Source organism: Lepisosteus platostomus, chromosome 9 (assembly GCF_059453375.1).
Source record: "Lepisosteus platostomus isolate fLepPlt1 chromosome 9, fLepPlt1.hap1, whole genome shotgun sequence".
NCBI lineage: Eukaryota > Metazoa > Chordata > Actinopteri > Semionotiformes > Lepisosteidae > Lepisosteus > Lepisosteus platostomus.
In genome coordinates, this window is record NC_142619.1 from 57,853,816 (window position 1) to 57,867,840 (window position 14,025).

Sequence of the window (14,025 nt, forward strand, 5' to 3'; positions counted from 1 at the left end):
TCGTGCCCTCTGTATTATAACGCAACCTCAGTGTGCAGTTTTCAATTATGCAATATCTATGATCAAGCTGAGAATAAAGAGATTTATTTAAGAAGAACTGCTAAATAAGAAATGGAAAAGGTAAACAATGATCTTGAAGGAAAAAATTAAGTGAACAATACACAGAGGAAAGGCCTTAGCACTTTGCATGAATGCCAAGTCCTTCTGCACTGTCATATTTGAATATGAAACTGAAACATAAATGCTGCCAAAGGAAAAGACTAAATACCCCATAAAGAACTTAAAAGTAACAAGCTGAATCTCATCACTCGATTTAGACATGTTTTCCCAAATGGGAAAAGCAGTAAGGAAGGAGTATAGTGAAAAAACAGTCCAACCACATGTCTTGTACATCTATTGTCATCAATGCACAGAATAGATGATCTTAAGGTACTATAGGTTTGCGAAGGTAGCAGGCTAATAACTGGGAAGGAATGTTGCACATAACGAAACTTCTCTAACAGTCGTGCTTCAAAGGGCACTGCTTTACTCTTGATTAATGCCCAGTTTTAGATGTTTTAGTGGAATTACTTGCTTCAGCTGCCCTTGAACCTTTTCCAGTTCTTTCTTCAGTTCCTCAGAAAACCATCGCTCCTCCTGGAGAAATTAAAAAAAAACATACTACCAATGCATAACAAAACACAATAGTCTAGGTTTTCCATCTGCATCATTTTATTTACATTTTAAATACGCAATTATGTTCATTGGCTGTTTGTAGTTGGCACTGGCTGACTCGTGTTGATGATAAAACACTGGTCTCAAGTGTGTGAATTCACAAAAACAGCAGGTGCTCAATGTTTCATATTTAATTTTAGCGATTAAAAATATGTATAAATATTCACTCATAAGGATATAAATTTAACAAAGGCCAGAGCAGTGAAAGAACTGATTATGCCCCTTGAAGACTGCTTAGTTTGTATCAAAATGTTTTAAACCACCCTAATCATGAGATGTTTTTTCGATCACCTGAAGAAGGCTCCACAGCCAAAACATTTGTCTCGTTTAATTTCAGCATGGAATAAAGCTCTACCTTTTCCTTTGAAGCTTACACATGCTGATGTAGCTCCCTACGTCAGCTTCTTACCTTTTGATATTACTAGGTTGAGTTCAAAGGTAGCCAAAACAAAAGAAATCCTGTCCTGATTTGACAAAGCAGACCACAAAACATTTTGCACAGTTTATGGTTACAACGGGAATCTCAGTGATAGTTTTGGATTGAAATTCTAACAGCAAAATAAAGAAAGTGCTGCAGAATTCAAGGACGTCACAATGGAAGAGAATGCTGCACCCTAAAATTTCAACAATATCAAATGGCAACGCACGAAGCATTGCTTTGGGCATAATTGAAAACGAATTTGAAAGTGTTCTTTGTGCTGCACATACTTGTCAAACTGCTTTGGTTGATAACCTGGTGCAGTAAAATAGTGTCATTTTAAACACAGCCTAGCCAACGAACAGGCAGAATAGAAGTAGTTATGATTGTTTACTTTTACAATACATATAACTTAATATTTTCCTACTTAATCATTATAAAATTCTTTTTATGAATCATATTGATGAGTTGAACAATAATTTGTCTTGTCTTCATTTAATAATGAAGAAAGTAAGTTCAAGGTAAATATCAAATCTACTCAGAATTACTTATACTACTATTAATTTCTTAATGTTTCTGAAAAGGTTAGTATGGAAGATTGTCTTTTTTTAGACATCAACATAAGTGTTGCACTGCTTAAAAAAAGACACAGTATGACCATCTGCTTAATAAATTAATTATCGCAACAGCCAAGCTAACCTGCTCGATAGTTAGTCATTAATGGCTCCATCCATTTCTTGAAAAAAGACAGAGTATCAGCTTCAAAGAAATGGCTTGGCAGCTTGTCCAGAATTTCCAAAACCATTTGCATAAAGAAATGCCTCTTCTTTTCAGCCTTAAATGTATTTCCACATAGATTCCACCAGTGCTCACCAGTTTGTTATCAACTGTCTATCTACAGGGTGATCAGGAAGATGTTTCACAGTGAAAAAATCTAAATATATGACCTTTGCTACTTTCCAGAATTCTATCTGATTCATTAAATACCTGTACCATCACATGAAACTTCTTTAAGAAAACAAGAAACTAACATTCCATTATCTTTAACATTATTTTGTCCTATATTACATCATTGGGTCATAATCGATGTAATTACAGTCTAACATAACATAACTATTTCAAAAGGAGTCTGAAGGCAACTATGAACATGACACAAAGGGACCCAACCTTAAGTGAAGCTTGGAGATCCTGCACTTCTTGTCGAAGGATTGCTACGTCTTCCCTGCTGCGAAAGAATAAAACAGAACAAATAAATATATTTCAGAATTACCATTATTCAAAGTAAAGTAATTCACTAAATAAGCCGACTCATCTCTGAATATGATGACGGGGCTCCAGCAATATAAAAGGGTCTTTCTTATTGCAGACCACACAAAGAAGACAGAAGAGACCAGCTGATAAAAAGCTTTAGTCATTCTTCAAAACACATTCAGGACAGAAATAGGTTGCATATTTCTGGCAACGTGATTCTAAAGCTGGCTTAGTTCCGGGCAATTACAAGTGTTTCCACAAACATTTTTCAGAACCATCTCAGTTAATGGGGTTAATTGAGATTGGACCGATATTACACTTGGCCTCTGCAGCACATTACACGAGACTGAAATTATTTTCAAGACCTCTGTCGAGACCACTTGATCGGGGAGACACCGCCTCCTTACCTTCCTGTGGACTGGACGGACAGTCCCCCGTGACCACCAGACTGATTGGCAGTTTCGTGAAACGCTTCATAGTGCTTAAAGAGCTCTTCGGCAGAGGCGTGGGACTTCATACACTGCGGACAGATGAACCCCTGCAGACACGCAGATTCAACTTGAAATCAGTGCTCCACAGCAACCTGCATTTCCCAGGAACAATCAAAGCCCCACAGCCAAACCAAGACATGCTCTTAATTCCTCAAGACGGCAAAAGGAGATGAGAAGCACACAATAACAGACCGAGAAGCAGTTCTCCAATGCCTCTGCCCTGAGAAACTGTTTTGAGAGTATTTAGAAATGCAACCCCAAAAGCATAAAGAGATTATTCTGAATCACAATACTACCTACCAAAGAACTGCACTGTTAGTCAGCAGGACTAACTTTTCACCCAATTACAAACCGATTCACCATTTTGACACAATTTGAGACCACCAATGCAAATGAGCCTACTATTGTCCACTATTTAACAATTTAAAAATAAAACCTCCATAGCAGCCTTTAACAGAAAACACCCTTACAGTCGAGACTTATTTCAGCACTACGTGCATTTCTTACATGAACACCCACCAAAAAAAAAAAGATGAGACAAAAACATCAAATGCTAGAAACAGAAGTGAGCTGAGGAAGTAGTGTAAACATCCAGGACATGCAATCCCTAAAGCAAGATGTAATCAAATAATAAAGAGATAATCTGCCCAAGGCAGTCCTAACCACCTCTTAAAAGCCACACCTGAGCTCAGTGACAAGGGAGAGATAGGGTCGGCTCACGACTTAACAGGGCATGCAGGAGCCACAGGCGTTTTGCAGAGAACAATGTGAAAGTCTTCTAGCACCCAAGAAGCGCCCCCACCCCAGGGCATCAAGAGAAGGAGGAGAGACCCACGGTGATGGGAGCCGGCGGGGGGCGCCGCTCTAGCTGCTGTGCGTCTGCCTCTCCGTGCTCGCTCTGGTAATGGTCAAACAGCCCGGTGGAGGTTTGGTAAGAGCTCATACAGAGAGGGCAGATGAACCCCTGTTAAATGGCAGTGTTAGTCCACAGCTCAGCATATGGAAAACGAAGGAGACGAACAGGCACGCGAGTCAAGAGGAACCCGCAGTCAACGCACAAAGCAGATCTCTCGGAGGTGCCGCTGCGTCACAGCTCGCGATTGGAATTCTCGCTGGGATGACAACTGCAGAAATCAAGGCAGAGCTCGTGTACATCATACACTTTACTTTACTAGTCATGTACAAATTTCTTATAATCGGAATTCGTCTTTTCGCAGACCCCAGCTTGCTCTCCATGAGATACACAGACAGGGAGAGAAGCTTGGGGTCAGAGCGCAGGGTCAGCCATTTATACAGCATCCCTGGAGCAGCTGGGGTTAAGGGCCCTGGTCAGGGGCCCAACAGAGTAGGATTCCTCTGCCGGCCGTGGGATACAAACCGGCAACCTTCCAGCCACAGGCGCATGTGTCATGTATACTAGTCATGTGAAGGGTTTAATAAATAAATGCAGCTTAAGGCACAGATCTTGACCAATACCACATTATTATGGTAAGTTATCATACAACAACAGCTGAGTATATAATTGCAAAGGCAACACAGTAACGGATTTAGTCTTGCTTTCGTTTTAAATCGGATTAAGAATTTGACTGTAGAAGCGTGACCTGTTGCATGGTGTGCATACCCCAAGAAAACTAAAGCATAAATGATTTAAATACACTTAAGTCTTGTTTCATCTAGTTATGGCTGAAACTTGCTTATCTTGCTTGTTCGATCCTCAGCTCACAAATGAGATGCGTTTGCAATATCTACGAAGTAAGCAGGGTGATCCCTTGCGCTTTTGTGGAGGAATATAGAGCTGACTGTTTATTAGCAGGCTTTTCGACAATGGCCGTTATAGTCTTTTTATCCATCATAAACAAAATCCTCATACTGGGTAATATCTGCTCTCTCTCTCTAATACTGAACAAGTTAAAACATTAATTCCATTTTTATCAACAATAAACACCACTCTAGGCAGCTTCTGACCTCTCCTGCTACACTTATGATAACTATATCCACTCCTTTCACATGATTAAGATTCTCATTTTGCGGCTGCGGATCCTAGTCATGAGGAACGTTCAGCTAGAATGAGACCTAAAACCCATGCTGTGGACCCTATTCTTATGCCTTTACTTAGAACTAATTTCTCTGCACTTAATGGACTGATTGAACCTTTATACAGATGCTCAGTACTGAACTGGCCTTTAAACGGCTGGTGGTTTCGGATCCTGGGTCACTTAAACTGACCTTAAACTGCACCGAATGGCATTTAACTGGATTGTAAAGAAAACCACGTAGGTACCACCGGAAATCACTAGAAGCAAATTCATACACCTGGGCTGTTTTGAATTTAATTTTCCAGTTACTCGGGATTTCCTACAGGGGTCTGTTCTGAGCTATGTATTATTTAGTATTGTATACATGTTCCCTCAGTCAGATTATTTCAAATCATGAACATCATGTGTTTCACTATTACATTGATAAAACGTACTTTAATTGCAGACCTAATCATATGCTACAGCTGACGTTTCTGCACTTTACAAGTTACTTGTGTATGGGATAACTTTTTTTAAATTAACAAACAAATAAAGGAAAGATTTTTTTTTAAGTTGTGCAAGTTAAATTGCTACAGTATATATAGTGTGTGCATAGTTACAACGTAAAGTAATTACCTACACAAGTAACTGTAATGGGTTAGTCTTTAAACGTAGCTTTCCCTAAGGGTTGTTGATGGTGCTGAAAATAAAGTCTTTGAAAGTTCTAAACTTTGATGTTACATTTCACACTGCATTGTCATTCAAAGTTCATGTGAGAAATGTTACAAAGGTGTCTTTTTTCCATATGTTCATCTTTGTCAAATTTTAATTTTTATCTGAATCTGCAAAAATGATACATGCCTTTATATCATCAGGACTAGGCTGCTGAAAGGCCATACTTACTAGGGTATGTACTAAGGTATCGACAGGCTACAGTTTATCCAGAAATCTGTTGATTATCTGGCAGCTAAAACTTGTACCTTCTTTGGCTGCGAATTTTAAAGTACATTTTACAAGTCTAATAATTACATATAAAGCACTGAAGGCACCAGCTCCTGGTTACTGTAAGGGTCTGTAGCATGAGTTACGCAGATAGTGGACACAAAAATGGAATCTCCTGGGTCAATCAGGGACACCAGGTATACTGAAAGGAAATGGTTTCACATAGAAGCGGGTCCTATGTTAAGCCAATAGTCTTCCTCTATGGATAAAAACGCTGGACAGGCCTGATAAGACTACAATTATGCCTACAAGAGGACCTCAGTGAATTTGAAAGAGGGGTGATCGTTGGGGCACATCTGGCAGGAGCTTCAGGGACCAAGACACACTGGCTGATGTTTCACGCGCACCAGTGTCTAGGGTGACGTCAGCATGGAACTCCAAGGGAAAGATACCATTGGCGAAGGGCAAAAGGGGAAGGAATCTTTGGTGTCCAGGACTGTGACTCCAACTCCACTGACCAGGATAACTGTAAACTACTACCGTGCAATGACATAAGATGACAATTTACCTTAGACACCATTGTTGTCTGTCAATGGCCCAAGCATAGATGTTCAGACAAAACCTACACAAACTGACAAGTCGACTGGTATTGACAGCGCAGAATTCCAGGGAGTACAGTTTCCAGGTTCACAGCAAGTCACATTTTGGCAGTCTGCCACATACAGTATAAAAACACTGTTTTTTGTACATCTCCCACAGTTTGAAATAATGAGATGCATTGCAGCTACATCCAGTTTTCCAGTAAATAGACACATCCGTGTTAATCCGAACTTATTCTTAAAGTACACTCCAAAGGCCTGATAAATACATTATCATATATTGATATTATGTTAAGCATGACTCACTGCCGGAAATGAAGCAGGGGAGATTTTCATTAAAAGGCCATTTTCATACATTGGTAATTTTGTGCTCAGCATATGGTAGAAACATATTAATGGCAAAACCCAAGCATGAGCAACTGTTACCATGCCAATAAAATAACTAGAAGAGAATATGCTGTTGCAAAAGTCAGTTATGCAGTTATCTTTAAGCGCAAAGCAGTTAGTAATTTTATTGGTCACAAACACTCTTAAAGGACAAGTAGCAGCTTTCTCAACCCACATCCTCTTGAACAGAGACTGAAATCTGAGATCTGAATCACAAGCGCCAACAACATAAAAACAAGAACTTCAAGGGATGATGTTCATTTTAAAAGATTCCAATGTTCCCATTACGTGATCTAAAGAATGAAATCTTTCACTATAGCTTTTCTGTAAATGGAAAGTAAAATTCGTGCCCATTTGCCTGTAGCCAAAGACAGAAGGTGTCAAACAAGAATCAAAAAAGGTTTAAACTTCAGGTTATGCTTTTTAACTTTTTAAAAAAACACACTTATTGACAAATGAAAACTGTCAAACGAAAAATAACTCTATGCAGTGGCTTTCTAACGGGTGACTAAATCTTACTAGATTAAATCTTCTGTGTTTTTTTTTTTTACTAAGGTGGTCTAAAGACAAATTGCAGATTGTACACTGTTACATCTCAGAGGAAAACTGCATACAATACGTTCCGTCAAAAAAAACGTTTCTGATCCTGTGTACAGTATGTGCCAACGGCCAGTTTCCTTAAATTCTCAGGACTTAAGCCAAGATATTACTTCGTACTCAACAACGTTAGGAAAGGTCAATCGCCAGACCTCACTTTTACAGGCACAGAACAATTAGCCAGCTGCTGATGCATTATTAGATAATGCTTTTCCCCATAAGAGCTCATAGCTAAGAACCCTGCAACCACACACAGGGAAGAATGAGGACACATACGTAGACTCCTCCAACCCACCCATCTTCAAGCCAATCACCTTTTTACACATTGTGTAGCACCACCCGTACAGGAGAATCAGTGCTGATTGGAGGAGATACCCGTCCCTCATCTACAGGCCTGTATGCCTGCAAGTGCCTGGGAGGTCACAGGGATGGCTTTGTTGCCGAGAGCCGAGAGAGCCCTGAACATCTAATCCGACTCTTCTCTCTGCGTCACGTCGACAGCGGCGCATTGCCACACGAGGCACCCGGGTCACAGTCGGCTAGCGACGCGACCCAGGCTCGAACCCGTGATCCCAGAGCTCCCCCCGCCCTCAGCCTAGCCCCTCTACCCACTGAGGCACACATCGGTCTCCCAGCTTTAACCTTTATATATGAGTCACCTCATCTAATAACAGTGGAAACAGCCCCATCAGATCAGACAGCCACACAGATGAGAATATGACAGCCACACACACGCAGATTCCTCAGGAGACCGAACATGCAGAAGATTACCTCCGAGGATTCCTCGTTGTTCAAGTCCGCAGCGGGCTGGTCTGGATCCGAGCCCTGCGAGCCTCCTTTCCCCGGGGTCTGGGACAGAAACGAAAGCACAGGACATCAGGAGACGTAACGCTTGGTGCCCAGCCATTGCTCATAAAAATGAGACAGTGGCGTCCTTTTTTTTTTTTAATAACTGTATCAAGGCATTAGTGTTATCAACCAGAGAAGAGAGGATAAGAAATATAGTTTGGAGGCAACAACAGAAAATGCTTTTAGTGTGGAAAAATGTGTTCAATTTATTTTTAATGATTACAGTATTGTTTTCACAGACAATGGAGGAGATAACTACTTAAGAGCATGACATTTGCCTAGGTCACTTTATCACGTCCTTTTAAATAAAACCAAATAGATACAGACAAAAACTATTCTTTGGAACTTAGCTTAGACACACCCATCCATGTTTCTATGGAGGCTACCTAAGCTTGTTGTTATTTCTGTAACAATGCCTGAGGTCCATATCTTCTACAAGGTTTTTTTTGTTTTACGTTTCCTGTAAATGCTGGGGTGTGTTTGAGAACAACTCAAATGAGCCAAAGTGCAGTCTGTTACATCTGCCCATTATAGATACCAAGTGGGATAGGTGGAAAATGATGGACTCTTCATAGCAACGGACACACAATCAACCTGGTAGGTGATCATATCAAACCTTTGGAGGGGGGAGAGGAGGCTAAAAATTAGTATTTTTCCTCACAGTGTAAAAGCAAGAAAACAGAAAGAGCAAACCAATATGTTAATTTGTTATTAAAACAGTGCCTGTCATCCTGCCTGGAGCGAGAGACTGGATGAACAGCAGTGATGACAGGCAGGCATACAGCAGGGACTGTGCTTCTCCATACTGCTAGACCTAGAGTTAATTAATGAGAGGGAGCTGGACAGGAGGGAATAAAATCCTGGCTGGCAAATGATAAGAATTATCTAATTAAACAGTGATACAATCATCCAAATTTTCATCTTCTTGGAATATATCTGGGGCAAAAGTGACAGCAGAGCTGCTCCAGTTTTTAAGAGTTTCCATGAAAGATGTTACTCAAGAAATGTATCTGACCTTTTTTGTCTTTGTTGTTTGTTTGCTTCTCCAACTTACCTTGATAATTCCAGCATAAACATTTTCTAGAGCCCCATTCACTCTTGTTTTATGAGGCAGCCTTTTCTCAAACGTAGCACACATCCCCAATCTGAAAAGGCAGCCCTTCCTGACCTAAATGCATGCCAGCTTTCTAATGCATCCCAGGGCCAGCAACTGCAGATCCAGCACTGGTGTAAAGTATTGTATATGTCAACTCACAGTCAGTCTTGAGCCACATTTGAATATCACATCACCGGTGACAATATCAGTAACAGGCCCTTCACACATTCACCACCAACAACAAATGGAAATCTGATCAGAAGCCAAGATTATCCTTAAACCTGGACCACACATTCACTCTCCTCTCAATGATAGACTTGTTTCTCTTCAAATGCCTCTTGATTTCATGCCTCTCCCTCTTACACATTCCAGTTTTTCACACCTCACCTAGATCACCCTTCGTTTGGACAGGCTGCCAATTTGCCAGCAGCCCTATCACCCTGCAGCCCACAATTGGCAGCCCACTGGAGCTCAGCAGGTGTGAGCCTAGCCAGTACCTGGATGGGAGACCTCCTTGGAAAAACTAAGGTTGCTTCTGGAAGAGGTATTAAGAGGAGCCAGTAGGGGGTGCTCACCCTGCAATCTGTGGCCCCAGTATAGTGATGGGGACACTATACTGTAACAAGTGACGTCCTTCAGATGAGATGTAAAACCGAGGTCCAGACTCTCTGTGGTCATTAAAAACCCCAGGATGTTTCTTGAAAAGTGTAGGGATTCCCGCCTGCTATACGAGTGGTTAATTTATCAACAGTGTGAATACATAAACATGCATTTTACCACATTTGACAGGTGAGTGGGTCACAGAGAAAGTCATAATCTAATTTATGTGTACGGCTTCCACAATTTATAGTAAACCCGATTAATTACCTGTACACACAGAGGATAATACCGAGCCTTAACAAGGCGACTCAAGACACAGCTCTGGTGACAAAGTAATAAATCAGGTTCAGACTTGACAGGACAGACATTAACAATAAAATAACACAACTAAACGACAATTTACAAAACTATACAAATGTGTACAATCTGTATATTCCTGAGTCGCGCTTCCTGTAGGCTAAGAAACCCCAAATTCTGTTCTTGTAATCTACAGTATTACCACAGTAAGTACAACCACAGTATCTTAAACAGGGCAGACAGAGAAACAACCTGAGAAACCTAAGGAAAATGTTTCTGTGTCAGAACTAAATCTGCCTTCCTGTAACACTGAGTCCCAAAGGAAAACAGAAATTAATTTTCCTATTCCAGAAACGCATCACCAAACTAGGGGAGTATGTCGCAAGTCCAAGGATTCCACAACGCAGGAAATCGTAATTTCCTAAAATAAACATGACGGCAGGCTCTCTATAATAATGTTCAGATTACATAGCCAGAATCTGGTCTCCAAGAGGGATCAGAACAAGGTCCTCGTGCATGACTCAAGCCTGGAGGAAGAAAGGGAGGATAAAGAAAAATGATCTTCTCTTTCTTTGTTTTCCCCTGGATTGCGCCAACCCTGTGTCCTGTCTTCCCCGTGTTTATATTGTGGTCTCTACCTCTGGAGGACAGCTCAAGACCTCCCTAGTCCCTCTTGAATGCGCATTCTTATTTATAACGTAGATAATTAGAGTCTCACCTTGTGTTAAGCTGCTATTAACCCACAGATAGCTAGGCAAACAATGCAAATCAATATGCTTTGTTCTAAACGTTCTGAATAGTTCAGATCTTTGTGAGAAATGCAAACATAGCTAAGCTTTGCTCACCACCATCATTAGATTACTTAGATTGTTGAAGCTGCAAAACATATTGTCCACTCAGAAGGCTGCTCGCCACGTAAAATGTCTTTGACACTTGCATACATTGTTAGACAGCAGACCTATGCAATAATGCAACAGTAAAATATATTTAGCCTGCCATGTGACTCATTTTAAACATGTGTTTAAAATGCATGAAGCAGGAACAGATGTGCGTTCATTCAAGTTGGCAGAATGCAGTTTGTTATTGGGGATGGTTTGAATCCCCAGATAAAAACATCTAAGCAGATACCCATCATCTTATCTGGGTCTTAGAAGATCTTATGATGAAAAGACTGACATCTGTTTTAAGTGATAGTCATGCATCAAATACATCACAGTTAACCTTGAAACCCGGGAAAACATGTTAATGAAAGATTTTAAGTACTGCATAGTAGAAACAACGATACAGGGGAATGACGGGTATGAAATTCCAGTCTTATTTAGGCTTCTGTACAGTTGCTGTCACTTCTTTCCAACACATGACTACCATTCAGCATTTAGGTGTTTAAGTCTCACTCACATTGCTAAAAAACTACTGTCCACCAATTTAGGCCAGCTTTTCAGTCACTGGTATGTAGATAACGTGCTGCCTTAAATCTGAAGAGTCAAAGGTAGGAAAAACAAAAAAAAAATACTGCCCTACATTTCAGTCCTCCGAGGAGTGACCTAATAAGTGTGAAAGGGTGTAAAATGTAATGGGAATAAAATGATATGCTAGCAGCTATATCACCCGGCAACTCACAACTGGCAGCCCACTGAAGCTCAGCAGGTGTGAGCCTGGCCAGTACCTGGATGGGAGACCTCCTGGGAGAAACTAAGGTTGCTGCTGGAAGAGGCAATAGTGGGGCCAGCAGGGGGCGCTCACCCTGCGGTCTGTGTGGGTCCTAATGCCCCAGTATAGTGACGGGGACACTAGACTGTAAAACAAAAAAAAAAAAAAAAAAAAAGGACCCAACTTCAGATGAGACATAAAGCTGAGGTCGTGACTCTCTGTGGTCCCAGGGCATTTTTTTAAATGAAGAGGGGTATAATCTACTAATGGTGTCATTATAGTATTCTTATATTACTCGACATGCCACTATAACTTAGCACATTCCACTGTGGACATACGGACATACACTATATCAGTTAACGGGGGCATGGCATGACTAGAACAAGCGGAGTTTAATTCCATGCTGAAAAGTAAGATAAGTGGAGAGGAAAGCTTAATTGGATCATTTTGCCACTCCTGCAATCCAAGTGTAATAAAGGCTACCATCATGATCATGGATTCCTGGTCATGGCCACGTAAGGGTTGCATTTTGACATTACGCTGTGAAACGTAACAAGAAGGACGTTTAACTTCACAACTCTTCGTTGCACGTCGATAGATCATTAGACGTCATCCTTCTGGCTCGTACTGGAAGCCTAGGTTGAGATGCAAGGTCCTGCCAAATTAAAACTGGCCACCTTCACATAGCGATAACAGTGCAGCAGATACAACACCGGGCACAAAATGGAGCAGACTCAGGCACATCTGTGATTGGCATCTCGAGTTTTATTTTCGCCCAGGTAGGGCAGGACTAACTCAGAGATTCAGTAGTCTCATTATTTCAACACATCTCTAGCAATTGCTTTACAACCGGTAAGATCACCATTTCTGACGAGCGTTTGGTTTGAATACAAAGCTTCGCTTGTGTACAAATACAAAAGAGTCTGACATGATGGTACCAAGCCATCACTACAACATCATCAACAGTGCTGTAAAAATTATACGAATGCCAAGTTTTTTTTTCCGGACAATAACTGTATTTCATCATTAAAAATACTAAGCGTACCGAAAGAAAAAAAAAACAGTAGAATGGATGTGTGCAACTGATGACCTAAACGCTTCACAATGTAATGCATTAAAACCGCTTCCAGGAGCGAAGGCTGCTCAGTCCAGTTAAAATTAATGACAGTACCCATGACTGGAGGGCACAGCCCGTACACACGGCTGATAAAATAAAGCACCGGGAGCTCGCTTCAGACGTACACTTTTATACGTCGAAATCAGAAGGAAATCAGAACTAAAAAAAAAACGAGACATCGTCGGCACAGCCAATCGCACGGCACGCCATGCGAATAAAGCGGAACGCCCACACTAACTTGGTGATTTCTGTGCGAGTCCAATTCAATAGTCCGGATCAGCCAAGCCTGACACTATAGGTCCAGGGTCTGTACCGCTGCAAACAGCAGCCTGAGCGCCGCTCCCCGCAGCTTCGACTGAAGGGCTGAATTCGACATCAAACGCCAAAAGCTACAAGTGATCGTTGTCGTTTGATACATTAATCAGCGGCAGTCCACTGACAAACAGGAGGCCTACTCGCACGGCCTACACACACACAGAGAGAGAGAGAGAGGAAGGACAGGCCTTGCTTTTGCAGGGCATGGACAGCTAATTCAATCACAGAGAAAACAAGACGCACCGCACCAGCACGCCCGCAGTTCCGCCAGCGCCGAGCTTACCCGCTGCAGTATTCGTCTGAACATGGTGCAGACCGGTGCCCCTTTTGTTTCCGAAAATAAAACCTAAAACGAAACGAAAAACTTTATTCCTTATTACGTTTCCCAGAAGCACCTGACCAAGCCCGCTTGCTGACAGCCCTGCAATTCGGAGCACAAGGGTGGGGGCGGTGCTACGGGGAGGGGGGTGGAGCTCATGTGCAAAGGGGGCGGGGCGTCGCTCGGTTGAACAGAACGGAGAAGGGAAGAACACGGAATGATTGGCAGGCCGTCCTGCATTTTCATTGGTAAGCCCGGAGCCGAGTGAGGCGGGCCTTCTTTCTAGACTGCTCTGTGAAAGGAATACGGGAAGTGAGTGGAATGGTTCACGGGATGGTAATGTCATGTATTTTTTTTTGAAAAAATAA

The 14,025-nt window shown here is 41.6% G+C and overlaps 1 protein-coding gene across 5 annotated transcripts in view; it reads right to left on the minus strand.

Moving 5' to 3' along the window:
* eea1 (early endosome antigen 1) overlaps positions 1-13,774 on the minus strand; it is a 43,699-nt gene extending 29,925 nt beyond the window's left edge. For 2 of the 5 annotated variants that reach the window (XM_088645824.1, XM_088645823.1), the window contains exons 1-6: positions 13,622-13,774; positions 8,186-8,263; positions 3,710-3,838; positions 2,791-2,921; positions 2,300-2,357; positions 571-636 (exon numbers count right to left, since the gene is read on the minus strand). In XM_088645824.1, coding sequence (XP_088501950.1) covers positions 571-636; positions 2,300-2,357; positions 2,791-2,921; positions 3,710-3,838; positions 8,186-8,263; positions 13,622-13,645 — 486 coding nt within the window. In that variant the 5' untranslated portion in view covers positions 13,646-13,774. Of the gene's footprint in view, positions 1-570; positions 637-2,299; positions 2,358-2,790; positions 2,922-3,709; positions 3,839-8,185; positions 8,264-13,621 lie in introns of those variants that run through there. The other 3 variants (XM_088645827.1, XM_088645825.1, XM_088645826.1) reach the window with 2 other exon arrangements.
* Between the last annotated feature and the right edge of the window lie 251 nt (positions 13,775-14,025).